The following is a 25,834-nucleotide window of genomic DNA, read 5'->3' on the forward strand; positions in this document are numbered from 1 at the left end:
GCGAAATATTCAGTCCATTTAGGTGTTGCATTTGCAGCTCTGATTTACTTGGGCAAAAAAGTTATCCAATTGCGTTCGGCAAATATAACGACAAAAAATCTAGTTATATTTTGAGTTATATTTTGATTAAAATAAGTTATATTTTGATTAAAAATCTGTATAGGTTATTTTATTGCTGCCTCTATTAGCTGATCTCAAATAACCTTCATTTAGAGTGACACACACCCATTTGACCTTATCTCTTTGAATTAAAGTAAATAAAAGTCAATTTCAAATTGAGGAAGTCAATTTTGAGAGTGAGGTAAGTCAAGTCTGACCAAAAATATAATCACGCGCATGAACAAAAAAACTCGCTCCACCAAGAGCGAAAAATGACGTCACACATGCAATTGAGTTGAAATTGCAAGAACGAATGAACAAAAAGTGGCTGTGACGTCATATGGTCATAACAAAAATCATGACGACGAAATAAAAAAACATAGCAGGACAAGTCCTGACGTACAATTCAAAGAATTTTCGTTCACTAAACAGAAAATTAGACCAAGAATGGACTATGAATGAAATGGGAAAACCATTTAGAAAAAAACCGATCCAAAAAATCGAAAAACTGTAAAAATCAAAGTGAAATTGCCGCATGTGAACAAAAAACCACTAGCGAGAAAGCGAATTTTTGTTCAAACACCGTTTTCTCACTCTACTTTAAATTTAGAGCGAAAAATTTCACGCCGCAAAACCAATCGGTTTTTCGCTCCACTTCCTGTTTCGGCGTGACCAAAATCACTACTCCAACTTGACTTCAAAAATCATGAAAATGTGTGAACAGATCTTAAAAAAAAGACAGCGCCTCCATACAATTCAATTTCTTTGAATTGTAAAAAACCAAGAGGAGGCCAATAATAGCCCCAGCTATCGCTGTGCGGCTATTAAAAACAGTCCAGTACAGCATCAATCACAAAACCCCCTATAGTACTGTTATTTGGAGCACATAGATCTTCTTCTTGCACAGTTTCCAAATACTTAGAAAAATAGACTGAAATCGAAATCCACTGTCCATAAAAACGTTAGCCGAAGAACAGCATTGTCGGGCGGAAGATACAGCGGAGAAAAGCAAAACTTTAAAAATACCCAGTAGATTACCGGAAAATAGCCACCGTTGATTTCCATAACCCCGATTCGGAATGAAAAAGAAACATATCCACCAGATTGCCGGAAAATAGCCGCCATTGATTCCCATAACACCGATTGGGACTGAAGGAACAGAAAAACAATGATAAATATTGATTGTTGTACAAAAACATTTTGAAGGCGCGAACCAATTTGATTGATTTCGTAGTTGAGCATACTCTTGCTTCTTAATGAGACTTCAGGAACTAGTATCAATACAATGAGCATTAGAGATGTTAGCCAAGACTTATAAGAGCAGAGTTCAAGTAGCAGGCATCTAAAATTGTGCTTTAGGCGTTTAACCCGTTGCCATTTTTAAATTTCGCTTTTCGATTTTGCCTTGTTCATTCTAGATAAAATTGCTAAGTAATTGCTGCTTAGAAGAACATTGAGCGGAATGAGAGAAGAGTAAAACTAGCCTACAGAAGTCAAAAACATTTCACACTAAATGTGAAACAAGCTATGAACTAAGGTGAAGACAAAGTAAAAAAGTTTTTTCAACAAAGTAAAAAAACATGGTCTCAAAAATTAAAGAAATTACTCGAAGAGTAGTCTCAGTCATGAAAACTTCCCTTTCAATCAACTGGTACATTCTATGCTGAAGCAATTGAAAAGAAATTCTGTAGAAACTTTTAAAAAATAATAGGAGAAATTAGCCTAAAAACAACTTAATTTAAAAAATTGAAAAGTTCAAATACTTCTTTATATAACAGAAGCAAGTAAACTTTACAACAAAAATCATTTTCTTTTGAAACAGCTTAAACTGCTCATACAATGAAACAGCTTAAACTGCTCATACAGCAATAGGCAAGCCATCTCAGGTTCACAAACTTTAACATTTACGGAAATGTGAACAACTGCAAGCAATTGGCAGAAAATAATTTTAAAAGTAATCGAATTTTTTTCTCAGCAAGAAAACTTTTATACCATAAAAACTGTAATTGTTTAATAGGTAAAATTATTTTGAGCAATAGGCGTCGTTTCAGTTCCAATGACTTTTATACCATAAAAACTGTAATTGTTTAATAGGTAAAATTATTTTGAGCAATAGGCGTCGTTTCAGTTCCAATGAATGCGATAAAACAGCTCAAATAAAACAGATAAAATACCATAAAACCCAAATTGATTATTAAAAAGTTTTCAAAAGACTATCTGAACATCCTTATTTTTATTTAACTTTTTGCAAGAGCCTACTAAAACCACGTAAACTAAAAAAAATTAAACAAAAAAAAAATCTTGATAAGAAAAAAAGAAGAAGCTTGATAAGAAAAACAAAAGCTTGAAAAGAAAAACTCGCTCTCTCAAAAATAGCGGTTTGAACAAAAATCATATATCTTTTGGCTCCACTCTCAATTTTGTTCAACAATAAAACGACTGAAAAACTTTTCACCCGTCAATTCCTGGTTCAAAATTCACTCCAATAAAACTTGTTTATACTGCGCTTCGAGTAGTAAAAATAGGGCCACTAATAGCCAGCTGAGAAAACAAGGGTGACTATTAAAAAGCCACCAATGGACACATTTACTAGATGACACGAGACTATGACTATCAGCAACGGAGACGATCAGAATCGATAATGATTGAAATGAAGATGACATTTGTTTGTACTGAATAGTAGCTCAATTTCAGCAGACAGACAATGTTAACTAGTTCATCATAGACAATGTTGCTAACAGAGTTACACAGTTAAGCTAAGCTCATGAGTATCAGTAGAAAATCACATCAAAACATCCCAACAGTTTCTTAACTCGGAACAAAATTGCCATCAACGTTTCATAGTTGTACTTCTTTGCCACGATTTACACTAAGTTGAATAATAGTGCTACCCTTAAACCAAACTAAACAAACAATTATCAGGGCAAAATTACTTCTTTCTTGGTAATATATGCTATCCCGCCACCTTAAAAAAATAGGTAGTTTACATTTTATTTTATTTTTAATTTAATATATGTGAATTTAGGTGATTTTTTAAAGGTGGCTGGATAGCATATATTACCCACTACTAACATTCAGACATATTTCCAGTATTTTTGTTTTTCAGGTTCTCAAAAATGCTAAAAACAATGTAGAATGTGATAAGTCCTCGAAAAATTAGAATTTCACAGGTCACGAGGATATAAAGAGACCATTGGGTTGTTTGTCCGATGTATTGTGAGTGTGCTACTTGCCCTGCAGAAACAGCAGTAGAATGATGTGTGAAAACTGAGAAACTTTTGTGACGACGGCCGCTGAAAATATAGAATCAATTGTGAACTTGACCAGTGAATTTGGACGACACGACTCATGAAAAGTATGAATCATGAAACGTATTTAAACATAACTGACTAACTTCGGGCGAATTGCTCTCAAACGACTCGCGAGGAGTTTGCTTTATCAGAAGCTTGATACGGTTCAGGGAGGCCAGGTTTCGTTTAATTAACAAGTCCTGAATTACAATCCAAAAGGTTGAAAGCAAAATTTGATAATCACTGACTCAATCGGCAGACTGACATACCATTGCCAGACAAGCAAAAATTTTGTAAATTTACAGCAAAACATCAAAATTAAACATGACCGACAAGCGTCAGATGAAATTCTCTCGAACGACAGGGGGCCGTGGCCTAGATAAATTTTTCATTATGAGTGCAAAAAAAATCCGACTAGGGAGGGGTTCGAACCCGCGATGACCTACCCACTTATCCACTGCAGCATTTACCACTCGGCCATCAGACCCTTGTGCTTGCTTATCTTACAGTCGATTTCGTTTCAGAAAGACTTAATTTCTGAGTAGGAACAATTTAGGTCACGCAAAAATCAAGCGTGAAAAAGTCACTAAAGTCACTCGAGAAGTGAAATCAAAATATAGAACAAAAGGGCAAAAATATTCCAAGAAATGCTTCAAACTTTCCTCGAGACCAATTAAAAACAGCTGACAGATTGCCAGAAAATAGCCGCAATAGCTTCGTCGGTATGCAGTCTCAAAAAGATAGTAAAAGAAACAGAAAACAAATCTTTTTATTAAATGCTCAAAAATTCTATTTTGATCAAGAATCTGTCAGAATTATTGCTGCTTCTAATAGCTGCTCTCAAATAACCTTCATTTGGTGTGACACACATTTACTTGAGCTTATCTCTTTGAATTAAAAAAAAATTAATTTCAAAGTAAGGAGGACATTTTTGAGATTGACGTAAGTCACGTGTGACCAAAAACTTCATCACGCTAAAGAACAAAAAAACTCGCTCCACTAAGAGCGAAAAAGGACGTCAAGCACTCAATTCAGTTGATATTGCATAAACGAATGAACAAAAAGCAGATTGTGACGTCATATGGTCGTAACAAAAATCTTGATGACGAAACTTAAAAAAAAGCAGGCCAAGTCCTGACGTACAATTCACAGAATTTTCATTGACTAAACAAAAAACTAGACCTGGAATGAACTGGATGGGGAATGGATAGGGAAAACCAATTAAAGAAAATCCGATTCAAAAAATCGAAAAAATAGTAAAACACCAAAGTGAAATGGCCGCATGTGAACAAGAAAGCCACTAGCGAGAAAGCGATTTTTGTGCAAACACCGTTTTCTCAAACTACTTTAAAATTAGAGCAAAAAAAATTCACGCCGCATAACCAATCGCTTTTTCGCTCCACTTCCTGTTTCGGCGTTACCAAAATCACTACTCCAATTTGACTTCAAAAATCATGAAAATAGGTGAACAGATCTTAAAAAAAACAGCACCCCAATAAAATTCAACTATTTTGAATGGTTAAAACAAGAGAAGGCCAATATTAGCTCCAGCTATCGCTGTGCGTCCATTAAAAACTCATACAATCCAAATTGCGTTGATTGTAAAAAACGGATTAGGAAAAGTACTGAATAACAGTGCAAAGAATTGAACAAAAAGCTGTAAGATTTTGACCTGACCAGCCAGTCACTTAACCAAAAAGAGCCAGACAGACCAATAATAGCATTAACATTTTAAGAGATAATATTAAACATAGCCAACGTTTTGCAAAACAAAATAGCTGCCAACGACCAGAAGATAAATCGTCAGAAAATAAATCTTAGCGCCCGTTGGTTTATCCCTAATCGCTAGACACAGCTTTTCGACACTGAATTTATTTGCGTAAATGTGCGGCATGAATTCCGAACTCGGTTCATTTGAAACAGTGAGAGGTAATTAAGAAGTCAACGGTAGAAATTGTGACTTACGTAACCGTTTAGAGAATGACGACATCTACATAGATGCTCTTGCTGTGAAATATTGAAAGAAATGTGTCTCTATGAAAACGCAGGAAAGCTATAACAGATAAACTGCTAGTGAACGCAGAAAACTAGCTTGGCACAGATTTACAAATCGATTTACATATTGAATCAGAAAAGAAGAGATCAAATTTGACGGATTTTTTCTTAAGTTTCAAAAAGTGTTCTAATTCGGTGTGCAGTTTCAGTTTGATTCTAAAATTATACTTAATTCAGCTAGTAAACTGAAAGATATTAAGCTTAATACTAATGTCAGCTAGCAATTCCTCTAAAGAACTTTGATAACCTAATGCACTATGATTTAATGACCGCGCTTTATTGGTATATCCCGTTTCTTTTGATTTTGCTCCTTCAACATTGACCGTATTCACTTTATTGCGTATTTCAATGTGTGAAAGAACTTTCAATCCATTCAGTTGAGACAGTGAGTGAGGTAAGTCACGAGTAAAAAAAATTGTGACTCAAGTAAAACGAAAAATGTGACCAAAAGGTAAAGCGAATTGAAAAAAAGGAGAGCACCTAAATAATAGCCGTTGAGAGGATGACGGCGGTTATTAATCACTCAAAAATGAAGACGAAAAGCGTGAAAAAGTCACTCGAGAAATCAAAGAATGTTTTAGAACAAAAGCGCAAAAATGGTCAAGCAAAAATTTTGCACAAAAAAGACACCCACATTTACAATAGTTGCTTCAAACTTTGTTTGAGAGCAATTAATAAACAGTTCAGCAATCAGCTTTAAGATGATAGCGAGGATTAATATCCATTTTAGTCGTGATATGACATGCTATAATGGTTCCTTCATTTGTCAATTGTTCTAAGTCCAAAAGCCAAAGATACTTCTGATCTCTAAACAAATCCACAAGTCAAAAACATTTCGGCTTCGAGTGCTCACTAAAATCATTACATAGTTCCCATTGTCTCATGGAGTTGAGCAATGAGATGACGATGAACATGGTGTTTGCTTTTGAACAACAAAAAAGTAGGCGCTAAAAATTTTTGAATCGAACCAGCAAAAAAACTGCTATTTTTAACGCCGAGCCAGAAAATGATGGCAGCTACAAAACACAAGACGAGTGATGTCAAGTCAAACATGTGAAGTACATGTAAATACAAATTGAACAGACAAAGAGATGAGTCAATTTTCTGTTAATTTTTAGTTTAAAAATGAGTTAACTGTTAGCAATAAAATAAGCGTTTGTTGCTATGTTAATAGATCTTCCATGATTAGTATGGTTGAACACAATCGAAAGTCAAAATTTAGGTTTATCAGCAAATGTGCGAATTAAACTAATTTCTGTTCTTTTTGGATAGAAAGGAACGGGTAAACGTAGGGTTATAGAACGTCAAAATATGAGTGGAGGTGTAGGAGATAGATTGAAAGGGGAGGTCTGAAAAAGGATTGATGGGTGGGTAAAATAGACGAATGAGATAATAGGAAAATGATAAGAAGATCAAGATAAGAGATGTTAGGAGGTTCTGAGCTGAGTTGGTTACCTGGTGGATTGAAATCGTGTAGACTTGCTACTTGGTATGTCGCTTTTGAACCTGCAAAGCAGAAACAACACTTACCCAAACACGTACTCTTAAAAAACTTTCGACAACACTTGAAAATACCGCCATGACAACAATTAGCAATGCGATCCAACTTATGCGAGATGGTCGATGAATTGAAGTGAAACGAATGAAGTCAACGCGAAGGGTTCAACCAATTGCGCAATCTGTTCATCACTTAAATGACTCAATGACTCTAGAAAAGCCGAACGCTGAAAAGTGATATATTGAAGTACTGAAAGACAGACATTTGACATTTTGGTCTTTTTGAACACTAATGGCTCTACTGCTTGTCCGTTTATGCTACGAAGGTCGCGAAACAAATTATTTTTATTAGAAAAACTATTCTAATATTGAAATCCAAAGCCCATACGTTACCTGAAGCGGACGGAAAGATCCAGCGAAAAATACCCAAAATTTTAAAAGTAAAAGATGTGTTGAGATAGATATACATCACTGGAATACACGAGAGTAACCCATAACTTTTTCCTGCTATTAGACGTTTTCTAAAAGCACATATGGTCAAATTTTCTTAAGAGATTTTGCCAAGAACAAGAGAAATGGTTTAAAAAATATGGAGTTTTATCACAGCATAAAAACCTAATAGGAGGAAACGCATGTTTTGGATCGAAATGTCTTTCATTCACAACTGTTGGATATAGTTTCTCAAAGAAGAGACCAGAGTCAAAAAACCTCCAGCGACGAGATTCTCGACTTTTCAGCTAAATTGAACAAAAAGAAAAGCGATTACTTACTTTTGAGGGTGCAATACAATCAAATGGACGGTATTTGTTTGTTAGCTCCCCAAACAAGTTAAATAACAAAACCAATTGGTAACAACCGAACATAACCGACTAAACGTCGGAAGAATTGCTCTTGAACGACTAGTGGGAGCTCTAATCAATTGCAGCCTGCTTCAGTCGGGGGGGGGGGGGGTAGCCTAAATGGGACTAAGAAGTTCTATAATGGGCTTCAAATAACCACATTAGAGGTTAACATATACCACTATTAAGATTTAAAGTAAAAGATCACACCAGTTTCGGCGCACTTTTCATTTGACTTTTAGTATTAAATTGCCGCCAATTGAGTTCAGCTGCATGAAATTGTGATTGAGAGGGAATTTTAGATCACGCGAAATGCAAAAAGTCAAGGGCGTAAAAATCACTCGAAAAATCAAAATTGTCAAGCAAAAATTTTGCATAAAAAAGACACACACGTTTACAATAATTGCAATGGACTTCGTTCAGGAGCAATTAAAAACATACACGGTAGACTGTCGCAAAATACCTGCAACTGAATCTCAACTGATTAGGAGTGAAACAAACAGAAAAGAAAAAACAAAAACTGACTGCTTTATTTCGATTGCATTTGGTAAAGAGGCTTACTCCTACTGGTTATTGAGAGGACAAAGGGACTATTATCAATACCAATTTTCGTTAGACCTGGTGACTAGCAAGGCCTAAAACAAACTAAAATAAAGTAGAGGGCTTCCAAATCTAGACCTTATGGGTTTATCCCATTTAATTTTCGATTTTTATTTTCGACATTGGAACCATTCATTTCAGGTTTTTTTTGTTTAGCAACTTCTCATTGTACGAACATTGAACAGAATGAGCGAATTATTGAATTCGTCTAGTGATCATTCCACGGAAAATGTTGAAAAAGTGGGTACAGCGAAACAAATCAGTTTGACGTAAAAAATCTGAACGCAAAATGTTTCATCTGCTGTTTTTCGCATTCAGATAAACTTAGCTTTTGCTTAAAAGTAACTTTTTCAAACTATCAAGGAATAAAGAAACGAGCTTTTCCAGTTAAACAGCGAGTGACATACATCACAACTGCTTTTTTCAGGGACAACTGCTATTTTTTGGCATGATAGAGGTACGTTTCAGCATTACGGACTCAAACACACGCCTTCTTGTACGAAACAACATTCAAGGTTTCATGTTTGAAGACTGCTGTGGAGTAGTATGCAGTCATTTATTCGATATGGCCATCACTTGGGAAAAGGAGCGATATTCCATCTGCGAATTCGAATGATCGGAATCAGTTTCCATGAATAGTTATGATATTGTGATCTACGTGGATTCACGAGGGAGTCCAATAATTCAAGATGTTAGCAATTATGAGGCTAATGGGATGGAATAGTTATGCTAAGGATACCTAAATCCACCTTTTGTAAACTGTCTGTTTGCAATCAATGACTTCACACTTGTCGTGTTTAAAACAATTAGACAACCCACAACGGTACAGTTTATTACTAGTGCTTTAGTTTAAGACTCCAATTTAGATTAGATGACAGCAACTCGTTTGGAATGGTGACTTGAATCAGACATTTTCAAGTCTATAAGTCGCATGTGAATCAAACAGTTCATCTGTTCATAGAAACATAGCCATGGACATAGTTTTTTCTTCACATCTCCCTCCCGTGATATGATTTAGAATGTCTTCAATTAGATTGGATATGTTGGCAACTTAGATTAACTGATGACTCACTGTTCGTCTTCCCTGTTCTGGATGGGGGTGGACTCTGGACTAGACATGTACGTGTATGCATACATGTCATCCCCACTCGAGTACCTCTTCCGACCACCCCCACCTCCCCCCTTCCTACCAGTGGAGGAACCACACAAGAGGAATGTGTGTGCATTCACAGAACCTCTTTTACGCTTATCGTGTTTTTCATCAGGCACTCTACAAACATCCATCCATAATACTCAAAGTCATCTTGGCACGTCTATCAAAAGCGATCACACTTCAGACTATTTCAGATCCTCCGTCTCCAATTAAGAGCCCGTAAGCACAATATATTTTAACATATCAAGTGCGAGTGTGGTGGAAAAAATATGCCCACCAGAGACGTTGACTAAAAACAAAATTCCAGACTTATGACATCTAGCTAAAACTGAGGGTTGAGATTTTACTTCGTTTCCCATAGTTGAACACCGCCAAAGTGCACAAATCTGAGTTAAACTGATTTCTAGTAGACAACTTCTAAGAACCAACGGTGCAATTTTTGGATTTGCTCGTCTTACGTAAAACTTGAAGCTGTGCCTTTGAACAGCAACTGATAAAGGTTGGCCGGAAAAGCAATCCTATTATTTCTCATGGTATAGTCGAATCGATTAATATGGGATAAATAGCCATCAAACTGCCGAGGGCTCCCAACTAAAACTTGATTGACCCCAAAGAGCAGAACAGAGACTTGAAAAAACCCGAAACTATTCAAGTAAAAACTAACTGTCTTACGTCGGAAAAATTCTTCTCGATAGACAAACGGGGATTTATATCAGAGGGGGCTGTAGCTTAGATAATTTTATGCGCGCAAAAAACTGTGACCAAGGAGATTCGAATCCCCAAAATCCGGCAGAACTGACTAAAGTATTTACCATACCTCACAGCTATCAGTGCCTTTCAATAGCATAGACTTAAATTCTGAATAAGTGCAATTTAAATCACGCAAAAATCAAGAAGTCACCCGAGAAGTGAAATCAAAAAGCATGATCGAAAAAACGGTCGAGCGAAAATTTTCCAACGAAAAGACATTCACGTCTACAATAATTGCTTCAAACTTTGTTCGAGAGCAATAACACATGACCGACAAGTCGGGCGAATTGCTCTCAAACGACCGGCGAGCGGTTGGCTTCGTCAGTAGCTAGCCACGGTTCAGTGAGGCTAGCTTTAGCTTAATTCAAGGGTTGTGAGGTGAGCGCAGCGGGGAGGGTGGAGGGTACACCGCAGCAGGGGGGGGGGGGGTGCAACAGTGGGAGGGGGATCATTGGAAGCATGGGGCCCTTGCAGCCTGAACGAATCGCAGGAAGCGAATGGGGGGGGGCTGATGTGGGTGGGGGTGGGGCAGAGGTGTGGGATCAATCTCAAAGACCCGCCCTTCACACCATAAGTATGTCTCCAAATGAGTTTCTGTGAATAGCATACATGGAGACTAGAGCTGAAAGGCTCCAAAAAACTTAATGTTACCTCTTTATCCTGTTTCTGAGGACGAAAAGTCAAAAGCGTCAGACAAAAAATTGGTCAAGCGACAAATCACATAAAAAAGACCAAGATTAATATAATTGCTAAAAACTTCGTTTGAGAGCAATTAACAATGATTTCCTAAAAAGTGCTAGTTCATTTATGATAAAGCATTTCTACTACAATTCAGCTTTAATGAGGGTAATAGATGATATCACGACGCTTATCAGCAGCTGAAGTGCCGAACCAACGAAAGAGTTGCGGAAAAGAAGTGCTGCATCAAGGAAAGAGAGAGAAAGAGATAGAGAGAGATAGGGATAGAGTGTGAGAGATAAAACATGAACAAGAAAGAGAAGACAAAAACCCCAACCAACAGTGAGGGAAGGAGCTAGGCATATTTTCCATGATGAGATTTGACTCTGCCACTTCTAGTGTTCTAGCCTTGTCAGCAATTAAATCATATAAAAACTGAAAAGCGCAAAATTCAAAAGAAAAGTTTCCAGATTTGACAAAAAAACATTTTTCGTCTCTGGTTTTCTGTCATGAAATCCATCATCAGGACTTGAAAAACGTCGTTGGCCGGTAATGATCGTTAAACTCAGAAAAGGACAAAATAATTCAAAAATTTTAAAACAATCGCATATTTTAACAAAACCTTGCTAAAAATTGTGATATTATTATCTTCAGAACCAATAAATTTTCTCAAGATAAATAGTACCCCTATTTCAAGCACTAAATAGTTTCACTAGCTCATAAAGATCTATTAACTTGGAACATAATAAAAGTTTTCCAAAAAGTTGAAAAAAATTCAAGTTTCATCAAAAAAGTGCTAAAACTCGAGTCATGAAAATATTGATAACTATTCCATTTAACCCTAGAAAATATGCAGCAGCTTATTAACAAAATTACACATAATTTTTTTTAAAAAAAGCCTAAATTCGTGAGATTAAAATCTTGAGAAACAATTCGTTACATCTAGAAACTATACAGCAGCCTATTATCCAACTCTAGAGGAGGTTCTTGGCTTTAGAGGCTGGAACAACCTAAAAACTGAAAAAACATTTCAAAAAAATTAACCGTTTTATCAAAAATTGCCACAATTTGTGATATTAAAAAGTTGAAAACCAAGGCATGGCCAAAAAAATTTTCCCGCAAATTATTATCAAACCCTAACGGAGATTTTCAGACCCCTGAGGCTGAAAAAACCTGAAAAATGACAATGTCAGAAAATTGAAAAAAAATGAAAGTTTTGCCAAAAAATGCTAAAAATCGTGATGCTAAAATCTTGAAAAACATTCCATTACATCTAAAAACTATGCAGTAACCTATTATAAAACCCTAGAGGAGGTTCCTAGCTCTTTAAATGGTCACAAAAAGTATTTAAGTCCTGCAAAAGACCTTAATCAACTTTAACCAGCCTCGATTTTAGACTGGTCCAAAAAAATTGAAAAATGACGAACACGAAACATTGCAACATTTTGGGCTGAAAAACTCCTGAAAATAACCTTTTAACCTTAAACTATGGCCTTCTCAGTAGCTTAACCACACTACGCACTTGAAGGACTACTAAACGCTGCTAATGGCCTCCAATGGAACTTAATGCCCGCTGGGCGCTACCTGTTTATCCTGTTTTTAAGGACGAAAAGTCAAATGGGTCAGACGAAAAATCGCATAAAAAAGACCAACAGGACTAATGTAATTGCTACAAGCTTCGTTTGGGAGCAATTAAACATAATATTTAACATTACATTTTTGTAATCCAGCTGAACGGTAAATGCTACTTACAAAACCCTAGCAACATAAATCTACACCTTAGCAGACAATTATGAGATAGAAAAGACAAAACCGAGTTTAAAAAGAAAACTTCTTTTTACGTTCTTATAGAAAAACTACTTCTTACGCTCAAATAGAACGTTAACTTGTATTTGATAGCTAAACTCAACTCTTTTACTTTGAGATATAAGAATCAGAAATAACGTGACCGACTGCTGTCTGCAGACTTGCTCTCGAACAACAGGCCAACGGTTGGCTATGCATATAGCTAGCTTAAGCCCAGGACGTCTAGCTTCACAGGGAGAAAATTAATATAAAAGCGGGGGACAAAATGGTGGATATAACGGGGAGAGAACGTGGCTCAGTATTGCTCTTTAAGCCATGAATATCTGCCTGCCCACATTTTCTTGATCAGCTCTGGTAAACTGTACACTTAGAGCCTATTGAAGCTCTAAGAGCTCTCCAGACTATAAATACCCTCAGACTTTACCAGTATACCCCTTTTTTGAAGACGGAAGGTCAACTTAAATCGCTCAAGCTTCAATAGCTTTTTAAGACAAATTCCTTTCCAATAATTGCTTCAAACTTCGTTCGAGAGCAATGAAAACCAAATAGAACGATATAACATGTACCAAAGAAAAGTAATAAGAATCTAAGATCAAACTTAGCTGATGTATCTTTGATTTCAATTTTTGATATTGACAGCGTTCAATTCAAATTACTTTGGTGGTATATATTGAAATAGAAAAACATACCCGGCAGATTGCCGGAAAATAGCCGCCGTTCATTCCCATAACTCTATTGGGATTGAAAGAAAAGAAAATATCAACAAAAATTGATATTTGTACAAAAGCATTTTTAAGTGCGATTTATTTTGATGTCATTTCGTAGTTGAACATACTCCTGTCTCTCAGTGAGAGGCTACAGGGTCTAGCATCAATACCAATAAGCATTATAGATAGTAACTAAAACTTATGAGAACTAAGTTCAAGTACCGGGCATCTAAAAATGGGCTTTATGGGTTTATCCCGTTTCTATCTCTGACATTGATTTTTTTTATACTGACTCTCTTCATTTTGAATTGCTTTGCTGAGCAGCTGCTGTTTAAAAGGACTTTGAGCAGAATGACAGAGGAGTGAAACTAGCCTAGAGAAGTCAAAAAGATTTCACGCAAAATGTCAAAAAAGCGGCAAAATGGTAAAGCGAAAAAAAGTTCGACGAAGTAAAAAAAAAAATACGTTCGCAATAATAGCCGGCTGAGAAGATGAGGGCGGCTATTAAATAGTAGAACTAATTATAGTACCAATCTACTTTTTAAAAAGTTTTGAGCATAGTTTTCTTCTGTCAATTGAGGCATAAAGATGAAATCCGGAATTACTAGATATGTACCAAAAATGATACTAATACAACTGATGAATTGCAGCTCGTAAATAAAATACTGCTCTTCACTTCTAAAAAAGATTCGAAAAAGTTACACGTCTACTACTATCGTGCATTAGCTCTTATTCCTCGTTCGACGAGAACAAAATCAACGGTCAAAAATTATTGCAAACAGCGAAGAGACTGATAAATAATGTATCATCCAATTCTGTGCCATTCCAATACTTTTCGAGTCGCAATAAGGCACTAGCGTAAAATAACTGTCTTAGTGGCTGACGCAGCTATTAAAACCCTCAAAAAAGCTTGGATCAAAATATCAAAAAACTCTCTATTCAGAATCAATTCACGCCCTCTGGAACAAATGCTGTGCAATATGCACTTTTCACGTTCTGTCACAAAAAAGTCAAATGTTCAGTAAAAAAAACTGCGAAAACAACAAATTCCATATACATAGCCGGCAGATTGCCGCAATATCTGCCAAAGAATAGACATAGAGCGTATAATAAAGATAGACCGTATAAAGAACACACCGTATAATAGAGATAGAAACAAATATAAATATAAGTTGAAAAAAGTTATCGACGGCGCTGAAAACGCAATTTAAAAAACATTCAGCGATAAATTAATAAAGCTGCGCAGAAGCCTTTTCAATGCGGACCCTTATTACACATATGAGTTCCTTTGACCCTAAACTAATTCAAATTGAACTTAAGTTTTAAAGCGCAAAAGTCATTTTATTGAGTGAGGTAAGTCACTTGTGATCAAAATCTAATCACGCAAAAAAATTTTTGCTAAAGAGAGTGAGAAATGACCTCACGCGCGCAAACGCCGTTAGTGAGAGGAAGAAGTCATTCAGAAAATTTGATTTTTGCAAGTTTGCTATGTGAACAAATGTAAAACGAAAAAGAGCGTCAGACAAAAAACCAAGAGCATCGCAATATAGCTCTGCTCAGCTTACAGCTATAAAAAACAAATTGAAATGCGGTGGGGTGACGTTGGTGGGCCCAACTGAGGTTCCAATTCGCCAACACGACCCTTTACGCAATGATTTTCTGTATTCTCAGAAGCTTCGGTAGTTGATGCACTTAAGAGTCTAGCAAAAGTTAAGAGAGCTGCTCAACCACTAAATTCCCTACGTGCTGTACCTGCTTTTGAGGACACAAAGTCAAGTCAGAGAACGAAAAATTGTTTGTACAAAAAATGAATTAACTAAGACCTTAGGCCTGATATAATTGCTACGATTTTTGTTTAAGAGCATTTTTAAAGCATTCCTGCAAATTGTTGCATGCATTGCAAAACTGTGGTTTTCATGCAGAAGAGAAATGAGAAAATGAAATTCTTTTATTTCATTCCCGATACTATTTCTGTTGCAATGCAAAATACTGACCAAGCATAGCATATTACCTCGAAACTATGCTAATAGCCGCGAAACAGACCACGGAGACCAGGTAATTAAAAAAAAAATCACCAAGACCAAAGACAAATCTGTGCGTTTAAAATAGGACTCTGAATTCAAATTATCCTTATTTGCAAATTAAATTTCAAGCAATGATGTCTTCTAAATAATACATATTTGAATTTAAATTTGGCATGTGAGTACAGAAGTCATTTTATAGAGTCAAGTATGTTATAGCATTTAAGATTTACCACAATATCGATCTAAAAACCAAAACAAAAAGAAGCAACGAATGGCCTTATACGCAAAAATTTAGTTTCAAAATGGCAGTAGTCACCTAGAACAGTTAGACTTGGACTTCTTGGCGCGTTATCAAATGGTCGTAATATAAATAGGGAAGACACCGAATTAAAAAAATATAGCATAACCAGTCCTGAAATACAATTCAAACATATGAAGGCCAACACAATCATCCTTGGAAGATAAGTTACTGGTACTGAACAAATCATAGACCCAGATGCTCACAAAAATAAAACACAAAAAAACTCTTGTCTCTTTTAGAAAAGTGGAGTTGGCATATTTATTAGCTCCACTAATATGTCAACAAAATAATGTCAACACAAGGAGATCTTAGACAGTAAACAACAACAACTGTCGAAAACCGCTGCCAGACAATGTAAAAAACAACACAAACTACACTTAGCATCAATGAATTTATAAGAAAAAAATTGGAAAAAAGTGGCATGGGAGTAGTTAAAACACGCACCTAAAATCTGAAGTCTTTGTCTTCTATCGCACTATTAATCGAAAAATGCATAAAACAACTTTCATTTAACAATTCACGCAATGTAACAAACGCAATAACCAATTCAGGTAAAAATTAAACATCTGTTTTAGGAACAATCAGGACTACTCAAAAACTGATGTCAAGTCAATAGCAGATGACTGAAACGCTTAAATGGATTTAATTATGCCCAAATAGAGAGCAAGTAAGACCTATCACAAGTAAGACAAGTGAGACTAAATAACAAAACAAACACAATTTAAAAAAGAAGCAAAATCTTTGAAAAAGCCATTACTTTTAAGAACAAATGGAGTCTAAATCGTTAAAACTACTAGATTTGAACAGAGCAACAAAAAGAACTACAAAAAGCGCAAGATCACAAGTTAAGTAAAAGTTTTCTAAACTGTTAGATGAAAAAATCTTTATTTAGATCACAATATGACTCATAGGAGAGCCAACAACAGATGCCAATCATAAGACAAAGTCAGAGATAAATAAAAAACTAAAAAAGAGGGAACAAGCCTTACAATAGCTTTTTTGAAAACAAATAAGTGTCAAAGCCGGTAAAACCCTCAGATTTCAAATCAAATCGGTAAATGAACTGGAACATGCCACATTGCACAGCCACTGTGACCTGTAAGGAGCGAAACTGTCTCAACCAAAGAATCACTATATTTCATAATAACAAATAGCGGCAAAGTCTTAAAAACATTAGCTGCCTTTTGAGGTGTTTGAATAACTGCATGTATGCACTATCAGAACACGCATATCACTTTTTTAAGGTATTTGTGGCACAAATCATCAAAAAGAGAAAACAAACTGCCGAACGTGAAAAAATTTTGCTCGTAAAATCCGATAATCATGGTCTACTTGATTTTCGCTCCTTACTACACCAGCATGATTTCAATTACTACTCCAATTTGATTTTCCATTGACAAGAAAAGGCCGAAAAAAGTGTCAACAGATCTTCTAAAAAAAGACAGCGCACCAATACAATATATATTCCCCAAATTGAAACAAAAACAAAGATGGGATCAGTAATCGACTCGCTATCACTTCGTAGCTATTAACCAAAAACTTTACTCAAACAAAAACGCTGCTAGGGCAGAGTGCTCTTTAGTATAGACATATCAACGCACCAGACAGCAGAAAGAAACGAAGCGCTGGACAAATCTCAGTCCAATCCACTGAGCTTAATCAATCGCATTAGCATTTCTTAAACTTTATGGCACTAAAGTTTAAAACACAAAAATTTTCAAGTTGGTCTTCCTCAGAAGACAGAACACACAGCAACCAAATAAGAATTAAAAAGGACTTATACGCAATTTGTTGAAAGTGTTGCTAACCTTTTGCTAAATCTGTTGGATATTCTGTCAAAGAGAGACATCTGGGCGGGGTTAGCACGACTGAATTCGGTGCCATGTGGTGTGTGGGTGTGGTGTGTCCCTCTGCTTCCCGGTTGATTGTTGGGTACGAATGGTGACGAAGACACCCCTCCCCCTGTGGCCTGGTTGGGCATGTTGAGCGCAGTCCTATGGTCTCTGACTGCTCCACCGTGATATGTCTGTCTCCCAGGAATCTGTAACAAATATTCAACCCATTACCTCTTTACATACACTAACAGTAATCAACTTCTTCCTATCTACTGGCAGATATAGTTTCATAATTTTTCATGAAATTTCCAGCAATTAATGTTTCCTTCAAAACTTAACTCCGTTTCCTTCGGAACTTAACTCCGCTGACTTGATTTTACTGCCTCTGTTTTTAAAAGGCCACTTAGACCATAGAGCAAAAACTAGAGCAAGCGCCAATGAGCAAAAACAGCGTACATTTCAGCCACAGTTTAAAACACGCGGTTAATGAGAAATTATTCTACTAAGCATCAGAGGTATCAACATAGTTGACACTTCGTGTCGCCATTATATTGATTTATTCTTTAGTTAGACTGAATAAAAACCATTTTTTGATAAAAAATTAAAACATAGATGGCAGATTGCCAGAAAATAGCCGCAATAGCTTCGTATATCTGCAGTCTCAAACAAACAGTAAAAAAGACAGACCAAAAAAATTCGTCTTTTCATTGAAAGCTGATATGTTATAATTTGATTCAAAATCTGTATAAGTTTTTGCTGCCTCAATTAGCTGCTCTCAAATAACCTTCATTTAGAGTGACACACACCCATTTGACCTTATCTCTTTGAATTAAGGTAAATAAAAGTCAATTTCAAAGTGAGGAAGTCATTTTTGTGAGTCAATTTCAAAGTGAGGTAAGTCAAGCGTGACCAAAAATTTAATCACGCAAATGAACGAAAAACTTGCTCCACTAAGAGCGAAAAATGAGGTCACGCACGCACTTCAGTTGAAATTGCATGAACGATGAACAAAAAGCAGATTTGAAGTGGTTGTAACAAAAATCGCGACGAAATAAAAAAGCATAGCAGGACAAGTCCTGAAAGACAATTCAAAGAATTGAATGAAAAACTTAGAAGTACCCTACCTGACCAGCAGATCAATAGAAAAATGCCAGCCAAAATATAAACAAAATCAACTCAAAAAATTTTGATACTAAAACAATGAAATAAACTAAACAAAAATATAGTCATTGCTAAAACTCTCGATGCTTTTACCCCTGCGACAAAACATGATCCTTTTAAGTATACTTATTTCAAAAATATGTTCAAAAAAATTCTATTTTTGAAATCGGTCCAGTATTATATATGCAAGAAAAAAAATTCATTGGCCCTTGAAGATCGATTAACTTAGAAAATGTCAGAAAAAATTAAAAAATGAAATCCATTGCATATTTTAATGCATGTTGCTGAAAATCAAAAAATTAATATCTTCAAAATCATTTCTCTATCTCTAGAGGCTATCTAGGAACCCCATTTCCAAGCCATAAAAAAACATATTGGCTCAAAGATCGATAGGCAATAAATTCAAATAGAAATGCGTTCCATTAAAATGTTGAAAACCATTCAATTGCCCCCTAGCAACCATTAAAAAACATACTATCAAACCCTGGATGAGGTTGCCTGGCTACTGAGGCAAGAAAAAATGAATAAAAGACAACCGTTTTGAAAAAAACTTGAAAAAAACTGCAAATTTTGTCAAAAAATTTCGATAGTTCGATAGGTTCAGAAAAGTTCGATAGGTTAAATTGTTGAAAACAAATCGATTGAAACCAGTAAACAAGCAGTAACTTTTTAACAGACCGTGAAATAGGTTTTATGGCACTTAAGAATGGACAATTATCAAAAATTGACGAAAAATTTAGAAAACCTTAAAAAAATTGCAGATTTTATGAACAAAATGCTAAAATTCGAGACATTAAAATGTTGAAAACAAGTTCATTGTTACTAGAAACTATGCAGTGCTCTATTACCAAACCATAAAGGAGATTCACTGGCCCCTGAAGCTGGGAAAACTCAAAAATGACAAAAATTTTCAAAAAAAACTTGAAAAAATCGCAGAAATTAGTATTATTTTGAGTGTTTGTGTTTGTAGTACCAAACCATATAGCTCATAAAACGGTCATATCAAGTAATTTTGTCTTGCAGAAGACCTTCATTAACTTTTAAAAACTTCAACTTAAGACTAATCAAACAAAAGACTCAACAAAATCACAAAAACCATTAAAAATTGCAACATTTTGAGCCCTTAAAATGACCTTTTAACCTTAAATTAAGGCCATCCCAGGAGCAGTACCACTCTAAGCACTTAAAGGACTACTAAAGCTCACTTTGGGCCTCTAATTAAACTTAATGCCCTCTGGGCTTTACCTGTTTATCCCGTTTTGAAAGATCAAAGTGATTAAAAACTGTGTGAACACATCTTAAAAAATACACAGCACCCCGATACAATTCAATTTCTTTGAATTGTAAAAAATCAAGAGAAGGCCAATAATAGCCTCAACTAACGCTGTGCTGCTATTAAAAACAAATTTTAACATCGAGCGCTAAGTAATCGTTAGAGAACTGCTTTTGCATACACGAATTGATTAGTTAACTGGGGAGAGTTGAGAATTGAAAATTGCACCGCTAAACCAAGAATTTATCAAACATCGAATTTGAAACAGAATTGAAACAAAAAAGTGTCCAAAAGCGTTTAAAATTTGAGTGCAGTTTCAGGTAATTCTAAATTTATGCTTAATTCATCTTCTAAACTAAATGCTATTTAGCTTACCACTAAAGTGAGCCCAAATCGCTTTGATGAAATTTGATAACCTAATGCACTACGACTTCATAACCTAATGCACTATGGCGTCATGACCTTTATCGGTTTATCCCATTTCTTTTGCATTTGCTCCTTTGACCTTGAGCATTTCCACTATATTGCATAATTTATTAACGGGTTGTAAAACCTATTCAGTTGAAACGAGTTAGGTACGTCAGAATTCAAAGGTGAAGATTGGGACTTTTGTAAAACAAAAAAACAGAAGGTAAAATGAATTTTAAAATAACAGAACAAACCCTGAAATACAATTTAAAGAAATGAACTAATTGAATATAACGCTATCCAACTCCTTAAAAGAACATCTTCTGACAGTAATCAAATCAGTAACCAAGTCATCCAAGACGCTCACAAAAAAGAACACTAGAAAAACACGTCAAAAACCCCAAACACCAATAGACAAAACCACTACGAGACAAAGTAACCGAACAACACAGTTTCATTTAGCAACAAGAGTTTCACTAATGTCTATTAAGATGCGTGGCATTTAAGTCATTAAAACATGGAACTAAAACTTCTCTGACATCTCAAAATTCTCAGAAATCTCTAATGCAAATATCTATTGCAATATACATCAACAGAAAGTATATACATCAACTTAAATTAAAACAATTTTGAGCCACATAACCAAACACGCAAGGAAAACAGACCAAAATCAAAATGAAAACTTCGATAATTCAAGCCTCATTAGCAACCAATCATTGATCTGATGATCAATCAGTTTTAATGCTATGACAAAAACAAAGCACAAAAAAGACGCAAAACGCAAACATTCGCTAATAGCTTTTCAGAAAAAAAAACAATTTCAAGGTCATCAAAAACTCTAACCATTAACTCAAACTATTAATAAGATTTATTTATGCCTCTTTAGCAAACGATGAAAACTCCCATTAAAGAGACTACTTGGTTATACAACAAAGACGGGAGATTGCCGGAATAGCTGAGAAAGACATGAGTGCCGTATAATATAGACAGAAACAGATGCAGATATAAAATGAAAAAGTTATTGGCACTGCTCAAAAGTACAGAACATTCAGCCATAATTTGACAAGAACTTGTTACAACTCATTTCGCAGAAACCGTTTTTATTAGTGATCTTTTTGACCTTCAACTAATTCAAATTGAACTTATGTTCTATAGTGTAAAGTCAATTTATTTGGCGAGATAAGTCACGACTGATTACAATGGCGCGCAGAAGTGGTTAAAAACTTTCCTAGAGAAAGAAAGAGAGAGAGAGAGAGAGAGAGAGAGAGAGAGAGAGAGAGAGTGAGAATCGACATCATGCGTGCAAACGCCGTTAGTAAGAGAAGTCACTCAGAAAATTTGACTTTCAGCATTGCTGTGTGAAAAGTAAAACGATAAAAGAGCCTCAGGTGACGAGATGAAAAAAACCGAGAGCACTGCAACACAGCTGCGCTCATCTTACAGCTTTGTAGTTATAAAAACAACTTCAAAAATGGGCAAGACCCAAACATAGCCGACAAATTGCCGGGAAAAAGAAAAAAAAGAGATTAAAATTGACAAATAAGTCAGTGTTCTTACTTGGTGTAGAAATTCTGCATTTTTCGATTAGATTTCAACTTCATTCAGCTTCCAAAATGGAAGGCTATTAAGCATAATATTAATTCCAGCTAGCAATCATTTTAATGAACTTTGATAACCTACTGTACTAAGACTTAATGACCGGGCTCTATATGTTTATCTTGCTTCCTTTGATTTTGCACTTTTGACTTTCACCGTATTCACTACATTGCCTGAATCAATACCTGAAAGGATTTTAAATCCATTCAGCTGAAACACTGAAAGAGGTAAGTCACGAGTCAAGAAACAAAAAACATGATCAAAAAGGGATGGCGAATTTTTTAAAAAACATCAGAACAAGTCCTGAAAAACGAATTGATTGAAAAACTTAAGAACCAAGGTAACTGACCAGCAAACCAATTGAAAAATACCCGAAAAAAAACAACAAAAAGCTGAAACTAACACAATCAACCAAACTAAACAAAAATTTAATCGTTGCTCAAGCTCTTGAAGCGTTAACGCTGAAGGCCAATTTTAATTCATTTAAAAATAACCAATAACCCACAAACAAGCCTTGAAATACGTTAATTGACAAATACAGCGACAAAAAATTGAGAAATCACTTTTTAAAAAAAAAACAATGGCAAAAATTAAAGAAAGTTTCCTAGTTTCGCAAAATTGAAATGTTCAAAACCAATTTTTTGTCTCAGGAATTTGTTCAGTAACCCATCTTCGAGACATCAAAAACTGACGCTAGTCATTTTACTGAAAAGATCGAAGAAGTTGCAAATTTCGGAAAATTATCACAAATTTTAGCAACATTTCATTAGAAATGTTGCTTCGGAACTACATACAGCGACCCAATTTCAACCCTTAGAAAGTTCCACTGGCTCATAAAAATCTATAAACTAGGAATCGTATGAAAGATCAAAGTCATGGAAAAATGTGAAACCATCTTACAAAAAAGACAGAGCCCCAATAAACTCCAGATCATAAATTGTATAAAGGAGAGCGACTAAATAATAGCCGTTTGAGAGGGTGACGGTGGCTATTTAAAAAGCACAGGCAAAGTAGTTAAAACCTTTACATTAATTTAAACTATTGAATGGCTCCTTTTACGTCTTCTTTTACGTCATCAATGAGATCAATCATTAATGAGACTAAGAAACAGGACAACGCAAAGAACAAATACAATCCGTAAAACTAAGTGTCTTAGTTATATAAACCATCATATGAACTGCCCTTTGATAAATTGAAAAAGTACAACTATTCAGTATAAGAACACATTTACGACCTTTAGAAGCCTATTGAAACCATGCAAAAAAACAGCAGAACTAAAAATCAATTTGCCAGACGTGCAAATTTCCTTTCAAAAACCAAAAAAAAAATGTTCAAATGCCACTTTCCCATTCCACTTAAAAGGTAATTTGATAAAAAAAACACGGTTTTAACCTACTCCCTTTTTGCTCTCTTTACTGCTCTCGTATTGATATGAAAAAGTGAATAAGGAGAGCTCTTAAGACAATGAGATTGCGCGGTTATGAAGTACCAAATCTGTGAAGTTTTGCTGCCAGTCCAATGGCCTCAAATTATTGGCAACAACTTGGAATCGCTAAGTCTGTGCCTCAAATATTAAAAGAATTTGAGTTTTTTTGGAGAATTTATGAATAGTTTTTAAACTATATAAAAATGTTTGAATTTCAAAACGACAGACTATTTTTCAGAGGTTCAAACGATTGTTGAGAGGTTGGCTTCGTCAGCAGTGGCTAGCTGCGGTTCAGAAAGGCTAGCTTAAGCTTAGTTGAAAGTGGGGTGTAGCGTGGCAGGCAGGGCTACGGGTGGAATGAGGAGGAGGGCGAAGTTGAAAGGGGGTCAAACTCTCGGGGTGGAAATTGAATGGTAACTCTTGAAAACCACCAATCACATGAATTTATGAATCCATCTCAACTCAACAGTTTTGGCGAATCACAACAGCCGAGACTAGTAAGGCCTAGGAACTGCTCCGCTACTCTCCGGCCTGTTCCTGTTTATCCAGTTTTGGCGGATAAAAAGTCAAATGATCCGACGAGAAATGAACTCAGGTTAAAAATCGGTATTATAAACATAGCCGGCAGATTGCCGGAATAGCTGCGAAAGAATAGACCTGCGTGCCATATAATAGAGATAGAAACAGATGCAGATCTAAATTGAAAAAAAAATCGACGCCGCTCAAAAAACTAGGCTAAAAAACATTCAGCGATAAATTAAAACATACCCGGCAGATTGCCGGAAAATAGCCGCCGTTGATTCCAATAAGCATGATTGGGATTGAAATAACAGAAAATATTGAAAAAAAAAATTTTGTACAAAAACATTTTTTTAAGTCCGATTTATTTTGATGGCATTTCGTGGTTGAACATACTTCTGTTTTAGAGAGAGGCTACAGGGGCTACCATCAATAACAATAAGCATTAGAGATGGTAAATAAGACTTATAGGAACGACGTTCAAATAGCGGGCATCTAAAATTGGGCTTTATGGGTTTATCCTGTTTCTATTTCTGACATCCATTTTTGTACTAACTCTGTTCATTTTGAATTGCTTTGCTGAGCAACTGATGTTCAAAATCACTTTTAGCAGAATCAGAGAAGAGAGAAACTAGCCTAGAGAAGTCAAAAAGATTTCACGCAAAATGTTGAAAAGGCGGCAAAATGAGGTAAAGCGAAACATTTTTTATTCGACGAAGTAAAAAAAACATAGCAGGACAAGTCCTGACGTACAATTCAAAGAATTTTCATTGACTAAACAAAAAAACTAGACCTAGAATGGACTATGAGTTAATTAAGAAAACCATTTTTAAAAAATCTGAACCAAAAAAATAAGAAAAAAACAGAAAATCAATGTCAAAATGCCGCATGTGAACAAAAAAACCACTACCGAGAAATAAGAATTTAATTCAAACAAAAAAATTAGGCCTAGAATGAGCTGTGAATGGATTGGGAAAACTATTTAGAAAAAAAATCCGATCCAAAAAATCGAAAAAACAGTAAAAATCAGAGTGAAATTGCCGCATGTGAACAAAAAACCACTACCGAGAAACCGAATTTTTGTTCAAACACCGTTTTCTCACTCTACTTTAAAATTAGAGCGAAAAAAATTCACGCCGCGAAACCACTCGCTTTTTCGCTCCATTTCCTGTTTCGGCGTGACCAAAATCACCACTCCAATTTGACTTCAAAAATCATGAAAATGTGTGAACAGATCTTAAAAAAAAAAGACAGCGCCCCAATACAATTCAAATTCTTTGAATTGTAATAGGAGCGCTAAAATAGCCGGCTGAGAAGATGAGGGCGGCTATTAAAAAGCTTGTTAAAATTCATTCCACAGAAGCTTCTTATTAGGGACCTTTACTGCACATATGAGTTCCTTTGACCTTAAACAAATTCAAATTAAACTTAAGTTTTAAAGCGCAAACGTCATTTTATTGCGTGAGGTAAGTCACGTATGATCAAAATCTAATCACGCAAATAACTTAAAAACTTTCACTAAAGCGACTGAGAAATGACGTCACGCGCGCAAATGCCGCTAGTTAGAGGAAGAAGTCATTCAAAAAATTTGACTTTCTCAGCTTTGCTGTGTGAACAAATGTAAAACGAAAAAAGAGCGTCAGACGACGAAACAAAAAAACATATCAGGACAAGTCCTGACGTACAATTCAAAGAATTTTCATTGATTAAACAGAAAACTAAACCTAGAACGGACTATTAATGGAATGGGAAATCCATCTAGAAAACAAATCCGATCCAAAAAATCGAAAAAACAGTAAACATCAAAGTGAAATAGC

General features: G+C 35.5%; 1 protein-coding gene across 9 annotated transcripts in view; it reads right to left on the reverse strand.

Moving 5' to 3' along the window:
* LOC142339546 (MAP/microtubule affinity-regulating kinase 3-like) overlaps positions 1 to 25,834 on the reverse strand; it is a 125,541-nt gene that overhangs the window by 20,684 nt on the left and 79,023 nt on the right. For 4 of the 9 annotated variants that reach the window (XM_075389670.1, XM_075389671.1, XM_075389664.1 and 1 more), the window contains 4 exons: positions 17,608 to 17,840; positions 9,453 to 9,650; positions 6,900 to 6,950; positions 3,333 to 3,392 (listed from right to left, as the gene is read on the reverse strand). In XM_075389670.1, the coding sequence (XP_075245785.1) occupies positions 3,333 to 3,392; positions 6,900 to 6,950; positions 9,453 to 9,650; positions 17,608 to 17,840 (542 nt within the window). The remainder of the gene's footprint in view (positions 1 to 3,332; positions 3,393 to 6,899; positions 6,951 to 9,452; positions 9,651 to 17,607; positions 17,841 to 25,834) is intronic. The other 5 variants (XM_075389666.1, XM_075389665.1, XM_075389667.1 and 2 more) reach the window with 5 other exon arrangements.

The sequence above is a fragment of the Convolutriloba macropyga genome, chromosome 5, assembly GCF_964194025.1.
Source record: "Convolutriloba macropyga chromosome 5, txConMacr16.3, whole genome shotgun sequence".
In the NCBI taxonomy this organism is placed as follows: Eukaryota; Metazoa; Xenacoelomorpha; order Acoela; family Convolutidae; genus Convolutriloba; species Convolutriloba macropyga.